This window comes from Gavia stellata, chromosome 7, assembly GCF_030936135.1.
Source record: "Gavia stellata isolate bGavSte3 chromosome 7, bGavSte3.hap2, whole genome shotgun sequence".
Taxonomy (NCBI): domain Eukaryota; kingdom Metazoa; phylum Chordata; class Aves; order Gaviiformes; family Gaviidae; genus Gavia; species Gavia stellata.
The window spans coordinates 29,679,422-29,687,808 of NC_082600.1; the positions used below are offsets into that span (position 1 = coordinate 29,679,422).

The following is an 8,387-nucleotide window of genomic DNA, read 5'->3' on the forward strand; positions in this document are numbered from 1 at the left end:
TGGAAAGCACCTTGGCAAAGGCAGCAGCACCGGGCAGGAGGTGTGGGGCAGGGCAGGGAGCTCCGGGCGGTGGTGGCTGGCTCCACAAGGAGCCGTGCCGCCATCGTGCCCCCACCTGCCGCGACTGGCGGCTGCTGCTGCTCCGCATCAGGCTGAGGGGCGGCATCTCCCCCTCAACAGCCAGCGACCCGCCGGGGTAGACCTGGGGCCGGCCAAGGCGGGACGCCCGGGGCTGCGAGGCCGAGGCGGCCGCCCGCGCCTTGCCATCCGCACCCGCGGGGCAGCGGCGGCCCCGCACCGCGCCGCGCTGCGCCGGCGGCCGGGCCCCGCCACCGGGCGGGGGGAAGAGCGGCGGGAGGGCGGCCGGGCCCCGCCGCCCGCAGGCCCAGCCCTGCCCTGCCCTGCCCTGCCCCGCGGGGGACGGCCCGGCCCGGCGCGGCGCGGCCCGGCCCGGCGGCACGTGGTGGCGGCGCGGCCCATGTGACCGGCCCTCCCCGGCCGCCGCGGCTCATCCCCCGCCCGGCCTGAGTCCCCGCCCGCCTCGCCCCCAGCGCAGCGCAGCGCTCTCCTGCGTGCAGCAGCCCCGCACCGCAGGCAGCCGCCGCCGCCGCCCCGGGACTCGGCGCCATGGTAAGGGCGGCGCGGCGCGGCCGAGCGGGGAGGGCGGCGGGGGAGGCCTGCGGCAGCGCGGTCAGGGGCAGGAGCAGCGCGGCCCGGCCCGGCCCGGCGGGGCGCGGGGCTGAGCTGAGCTGAGCAGGCCCGGCCCGGCGCGGCCCCGCGGCCTTTGGCGGCCATTTTAGTCTAATTTTAGCCGGGTGCGGGGGAAGGGGCGGTGGGAGCGGCCGCCGGGCAGGAGCGGGCGGCGGGGCGGGCCGGGCCGCGGCGGGGCCGGGAGCCGGCGGTTGGGGCCGGGCGGCGCGGCGCAGCGCTCCCTGCGGCATCGCCCGGGCGTGCGAGTGCCTGACTGTGTGTGTGAGGGGCGAGCGTCCGGCCGCCGCCGGCGTGCGCGGGGAGAGGGGCTCCCGGCGGGCCCCCCGGGGGAGCCGTTGCTGCCGCCCGCCCGGGGCCTGCGCCCAAGGAGGGTTCCCGGCCGGCGGCGGAGCGGTCGTCCGTAAGCGCCGGTGCCGCTGGGGCCGGAGCGAGGGTGGCCCAGCGCAGGGCTGGAGGACGCGGCGCGGCGGGACGCCCGCTCCCGGGAGGCGAGGGCCGTCCCCGCGAACAAAGCGGGGAAAGGGGGCGGGCGGGCTCCCTCGGGGACAAAGCCGGCGGCTCCCAGCGAGCCGTGCACCTGCCTTCCCCAAACAGCCTGCGCTGGCAGCGCCCGCCTCTTCAGATGTAATTGTTGGACCGAGAGCAAGGGCGCTGCAGATGGGTTTAGTTCGCTCGCTGGCAGTGGGGTTTGCTAAATTATTTTCTTTTAGCCGTGAGCTTCCCGTTTGCCCTGTACAAAGTAAGATTCAGGAGTTTTTAACGCGCGGTGTTGAAGCTGACACAATGCAGAAAGCATTTCTGCTGCTTGTAGAGCCTTACATCACCCAACAAAAAGAGAGTCGTGACAGTGCTGGATGTGAGCTGCTGCTGTAGCGTTTGTTCCGCTAAATAAACAAACAAACAAACAAAAAAACCCCGAACAAAAAAACCCACCCCACCCCCCGTCCCAACCTAAAATTACAACCTCCTCTCCTATGTTCAGTCTGGTCCCCCCCTCCCCGCTCTCCTGCCCCCAAGTAAGCCAAATGCATGATAAGGTAATGGAAAACTGCTTGAGTAGTACAGTTGTATGCCTAGTTGTATAAAACTGCTATCCAGAATCATGGCTGAAGATGCTGAGTTCTGCAACAAGAGAGTACAGAATTTACACCTCTTTTATATCTTCTGCTGCAATCCTACAAGTACTACTAAATTCATAGTGTGCTCAGATTAAGCGTAGTATTTTTATTCTTACGGGGGCTGGCAGCCACCTTTATCTAGCACTGTGGGCTATCATCGTTTCTAGTGACTGTTAATTTTTGCTGTTTAAATTATTCGTTTGATCTCATTTTACAGGCTTCTGGAGTAACAGTGAATGATGAAGTCATAAAGGTTTTTAATGACATGAAAGTAAGGAAATCTTCAACCCCGGAAGAGATTAAAAAAAGAAAGAAAGCAGTTCTCTTCTGCTTAAGTGATGACAAGAAACAGATAATTGTGGAGGAGTCAAAGCAGATACTGGTTGGTGACATTGGAGATACTGTGGAGGACCCCTATACAGCCTTTGTGAAGTTGCTACCTTTGAATGATTGCCGATATGCTTTGTATGATGCCACATATGAGACAAAGGAATCTAAGAAAGAAGACCTGGTATTTATATTCTGGTGTGTAAAAGCAAAGCTTGCTGTAAAATTGAGTATTCTGGAGTTAACACTGGATGACTGAATAACTATTCTGTTGTGTTTTTTCTTCTTTCCTTTAAAGGGCTCCTGAGAGTGCACCGTTAAAAAGCAAGATGATCTACGCAAGCTCTAAAGATGCCATTAAAAAGAAATTTACAGGTACAGATCTAAAAATGTTTCACTCATTAATTATAATGCCGCCTAGATGTTGAGGTTCTCACAAGTATGTTGTTGTCCGTCTGTCTTTCAGGTATTAAACATGAGTGGCAAGTAAATGGTTTGGATGATATTAAGGACCGTTCAACACTCGGAGAGAAATTGGGAGGCAACGTGGTAGTTTCACTTGAAGGAAAACCCTTATAAAAAGACAGACAAGTGCCATCTGGATCTAAGGAGCTTCCATTTCTGCAGCTCGTTCAATTGGAATAGTATTAGTCTCCCCATCCCCTTCCCGCCTCAGAAAATAAGTCCCTTCCCTAATGCCCCTGAAGGAGATGTCATTGTTAAGCAGTCTACCAGTGATTGCCATTAGACTGTTTAATCCTGGTAGTTTTATGTAGGATCCAAGGAATGCTTTCACGTCATACTCTTAGCCAAAACTGACCTTGCAGGCATTCCTTGCAATATTGTACAATGAATGTGATAGTTAATGTGAATAGTCTAGCAGACAGCAAAGGGTAAGCTAATTGAATGCCTTGAAAGTATTGTCCACTGGTCGGATGGTAGACTCTATACAGTATTACTTACAGTTGCACTTGATTGCAGTTCCATGAGGCTCTTGTGCATTCATACACCTCACCTGCCTTGACAAGCCTATTTTTGTGACATGGCAGCACACAACACTATGCATTTAAAGCACTTTTTTGTAATATGTTTGACCCGCCCCCCCCCCAAAGGAATGCCAATTAAGTTGCTGTAACTGTGTCATCAAATTATTGTAGTACCTCAGTTTCATTCCTGTTACATGCATATCTTTATAAATGAAGTAGCTGTTATGATGCCTTTTGTTTTCCATTGAATGTACACTACTGAACAGGAGTAGAGGTTATGTGTTCACCATGTGAGTCTTGAAACACTAAAGTTTTGTAAAACATCAGTCATGGTGGCAATTTCTGTATTAAAAAGAGCCTTAAATGGAACATTGTTTTTTGAGATCAAAAACAGGCCACGTTGCAATAAAACTTGTGGCTTATTACAGAACGTTGCCTTGTTTTCATTGGAAAATACATTTTTTAAGTATGTTTAATTTAAGCATATTTCAGATAACTTCTGTGGAAAGTATTGTAAAGATAATCATTAATCTCATCTTAATGCAAGTTTTTAATTCCTAATCATGATTTAGGCACTGCTTTACAATACTTCGTGGCTCTGTTCTGATCATTTGATAAAGGACCTGATCCTAGTTTACCGTTAAAGAAGCTACCACTACTAGAGACCATTAGTTCTATGAAACACTTGTGTCAGAAATGTAAAAATACGAAGTAATTAACCATGCAGTGTGTTTCGTGCCTGAATGTTCTTAAAGTTCTACATGTCAGAGTAAAACTGCACAAAATCTTGCAGCTCGCTGTCTTTTTCGCTAAGATGATGTGTAATGACAGTTATGTGATATGCAAATATGAATCTGGTAAATAATTTTTATTTCTTGAGTGTGGCAGTTAAGACGGACTCGGTACAAGAAATTGCCTAAATGAACCGTTCTACTGTTAGCTTCTATGTAAATAGAACTGGAAAGTGTTTGCCACGACCGAGGCTTGCATCGGGGACGTGTTTTGGCTGGGAGCCAGATAATGCTCTCCTTATAGAGAATTTGATCTGCTCTGTGTGAGCAATCCTCCGTTAGCCAGAGCTATTTATGGCAAACACATGCTTTTGTATCTTGTCATCGTTATCCACAAATGGCAAAACTGGACATGATTCTCCTGGTATGCATTAAGGAGCGCTGTTAGGCAGCCACTCGCAGCTGAACTGTACGTGCTACTAGAAGGAATGCTCTAGCATTACCTTATTTTAAAGAGTTGGTAGAGTAGAACTGTGGAGCTTTTAAATAGGGGCCCTTTATGTTCAGTCCATAGCCCTTTTTCAACAAGGAAGTGGATAATCATCAAAATATTTTTTTTTTTCTTTTAAAGTAGTTTAAATAACCTAGTGGTACTGTGTTTAGGCTCTCTTGTCCTGTAGAACTTTAAGACTTTGTTTCAGGCTTCTGGCTATCCCTGTGACTTGCACACCTCATTGTGTTAGCTGTTCTATGTAGACTAAACTTTACTAGAATTTAACTAAAAAGGCATGATGACCACTGACTTACTAAAGTGTATTAATGAGTCTTGGTTTTGTTTTGCGAAACTCTCCTTTCAGGTACCTTTTAAGGTTCAGAAGTAACTGATGGTATGCATGTTGTCTAGATTAAAAAAACCCAAACTTTTTATTCCTCAAAATAGTCTCTTTATTTCTGATTATTCACGTTGTGTGCAAAGCCCGGTTTAATGTAAAGATCTACTTTGTGCTTTATGTTTGACTTGAGTTCAGTACAGTATAATGAAATGATCTTTTAACTGATTTTCACAAGGTATAGGTGGTTTCTTTAGAAAAAGCCAAACCTGAAAATGTTAAATTTTAATAAACCATTTGAATTTCATTTTAGACAGTAAACTTTTTTAAGCAGTACTGTGTTTAAATTTATTCTTTGTCTCTGCTGCAAACAGTCTGGAAAGATGTCTGTAGCTTCTAAGTTGAATATTAAAGGTAACTTTTTTTTTTAAACTAGCTTAGGTTCACTTAGTCCAAGTAGATATAAAATTGAAGCACAAAATGTATTTATGTAATAGATTCCTACCAAAACAAGTTTTGGATCCAAAAGGATCAGCCTGCCTTCAGTTTGTTCTTGAAATGACTGACTGACTGATGCGAGGTCCAATTCAGATGGCTTGCTTTTAAAAAAAAAAAAAACAAAAACACCCCAAAAAACCCAACCACAAAAAAACCCAATAAAGTGCTACGGAACTGTTACTGTTTGAATTATAAAACAAATGAAAGACAGCTGGCATCTGTTCCAAAATGGTTTGTCAGCTGTTGTTTTCTGTCATTATGCAAAATGGTGAGGGCCTCATTGTGATCGAGAAGTGGAGGCAAATCCTCTCAAGTTGAGTATCTTCTCTGTATCTCCGTGTAGACGTGACTTTTGGGTATCTTGGCTTCAGTTCTTTTATTGATAAAGAAATGTTAAATAAAATTTTCATGAGAGTAGCTTCTGCAGAAATGGCATTTTTCTTTTAAAAAAAGACTTCAAAACCAGCAGTTGCTTTGTTTGATTTGGTAAATCCTGGAAGAGGTATAGACATATGGGTTTGATTTCTCTGAAAAGGGAAATTGGTCCAAGACCAGTGTGAGTAGGTGAGGTTTATGCTTGTGGCGATTTTGGAAATGCAAAGCTTAAATTTCTATGGACTTGAGTGTAAGAATGACTCCTAGTCAGATCATGAAACGGATTTTGAGTATGTTCAGTTAAAACCCAAAGTGTTTAAGTGGAGGAGTCTTTTTCTGCTGTACCATTCCCTCAGAACAAGTGATGGAATACAGCAATTGCCACAATTTGATAATAAGCTTTACTCTCTTATGCCAATTCCAGTATAAACCAAACTTCCATGTCTGCCTGTTTTTTATAAACTTCTGTAAGTTTCCTTTAGTTTGTGGTGGCGAGTTAATGACTAGAATGAAAACATGGCACTAATGGTGGATGAAAGATCATCAATGTAGCACCTGTCTATAAGTATTGAATTTCTTTGAAATATTTCTGATTTTGAAAACCTGGTATAAATAAAATTAATTTAAATGTCTTAAGATGTTGACTATGTTTATGTGCTAGGCAGCACCTACACTGATCAGTTTGCTGTTGTCTTTGGATTGGGAGCAGCCCAGACAATGTGAAAGGAGAGATGATGGAGTAAATGCGTGGAATATGTGTCTTTTTGAAATGGGTTTCACCTACAGCCCGTTCAGTTCAATAAGCAGCTATAGCAAAAGCCAGCACTGGTGGCTCTGGAGATAGGTATAAAGAAGTTTTTAGTGGGTTGGTGCTGGATAACCTTTTCCTTGTGTTAGGTTCCCAGCTCATATGTTCAGAAAATTAGATGGTTTTTTTTTTTTAAAAAGGTAGCAAAAAGTATGTTTACACCGACAAATCATTTTTAATACTTAGAAGGAAGTGAGCCAATGCAGTGTGGAAAAGGTGACTCCATGAAGAATGATCAAAATACTACCCTTTTGGTATCTGTGGTATCTCTCCTGTTAATGTAAAACTTCTTGGATCTAGGAATAGCTTAACTGGAAGAGAGTTAATTTTGTAAACAAAGTTGTCAAGAAACAGCTTCATTGGATTCTCTGGAGAAGACAGGCTTTTACGCTGTACAGGAACAATCTTTTTAGTGTTTACCTAACATAAGCTTTCTATGTGGCTGTAGAGGATGTATATGAGAATACGCATTAAAAATGAGTGAAAGGTTTCTTTATGAAATTAAGTATCTTTATACAAATTACTGCTTAGTTAAAAAAATGCCCTATTCTTACTATATTCATATCTAGTGCTTGATACCCTATTGAATTTGGGCATTTCCCTGCCTCGTCCCCCCATGCTGTTAAATCTACAATAACCCCCATACATCTTCCTATTCCTTGCACTGCTTATCTCTGCCATCTACTAATATCTGAAAAAATACAAAAGTGAAAAAGCCTTTCATAGGAAATTCAAACAGGTAACATAAATTATGTTAGTTGATGATATGATAGAATTTTCATGTTGTAAGGCTTACAGCAAAAATCTCTGCTATTTGGAGGCACTGAAAGTAATTTTGACGTCTTTTTAATATCTCATTGTAGGTTAATGTTTCTGTTGTCAGCTTTACTTCATAGTTACTCAGAAAACTAATGATTGGAAAAGAAACTCGAAGGTGCTGCTGATTATTTTTAAAAGTTTCTAAATGTCAATTCAGATGATAAAAAAAAATACACCAACTTCAATTTCCTGCTGTTAGCTTAATTTTTATTCTTGTGTGAACAGGCTTAGGAATGTGTGTGTAGCTGCAATCATGCCTTCTCCTCTTCCACCTCTTTATTTTTAAAAACAGCTGTGTCACTGCAAATCCCTACCATCTGCCCACCATCTTCTGTAAAGCTTTACAGACAATCTCCACTTGGACCTTTTAGTATCTATTTTTCCCCTCTCTTGTTTGTGATTGTAGCGATTTGATTTAGAAAAACTAAACACGGTAATATTACGCTCCTCAAAAGCTTTTCTATGATGCAGAAAGTTAAAAGCATCAGTCACTCTCCGGTGAGCACAGCTGCAGGGTATACATTGGCTTGGAGAAAGATGGGATTTTGAGAACCGGTTTAGAGAGCCTTATTTGTGTCTGCTTCCTCTTCGTGGCAGCACTGCTTTCATCTGTGACCTTCTATTAAGGCTAATGTGAGAGCTAAGCTTTTCTTCCATTTTAGCTGTTTCAACAGCAAATTGAATGTCCATGTAGCAAACAAGGTGCAGAGAAGCAGAGGAAGGTTTAGAAGAAGCAGTTTTTCACAGAGACCTGTACATCTGAGGGGGAAAAAGAAGGGTTACAGCACAGGATTTGTTTCCTTTTAATTTCAGCATGAGCTTGTAACTGTAAAGACTGAGCTTATGTTATCTTTTGCTCTGCCTGAACATACTGAATCCACAGTCTCAAGCGTCTCGATGCTTTTAAGCAATGAAATGTGAACATACAGCTCTGTATTGGTGAAATTTGTTTTGCTCCTATAAATACGAAGCCATGGGGCTTTTGGTTAGCAATATCATATAGGCAGTGCACCTAAGCTGCATTTGAACAACCCTTTAAAAATGTGTATGTTTTGATTATACCAAATACAATAATCAAGCTATTACACTGGGAGTGAGGATGGTCTGGTGTAGTTCTTAATTAGGAGACTGCAAGTGACAAATATAAATTATGGTCATATTTTAGAGTCTTAGCCCTGTTATTT

At 44.5% G+C, this 8,387-nt stretch overlaps 1 protein-coding gene across 1 annotated transcript; it reads left to right on the top strand.

Moving 5' to 3' along the window:
* Nucleotides 1-571: 571 nt before the first annotated feature.
* On the top strand, nucleotides 572-5,010 carry CFL2 (cofilin 2). Its single transcript, XM_059819326.1, has 4 exons — nucleotides 572-630; nucleotides 2,047-2,354; nucleotides 2,455-2,531; nucleotides 2,623-5,010. The coding sequence occupies exons 1-4, from the start codon at nucleotides 628-630 to the stop codon at nucleotides 2,733-2,735; spliced, it is 501 nt and encodes a 166-aa protein (XP_059675309.1). The 5' UTR covers nucleotides 572-627; the 3' UTR covers nucleotides 2,736-5,010.
* The last annotated feature ends 3,377 nt before the right edge of the window (nucleotides 5,011-8,387 follow it).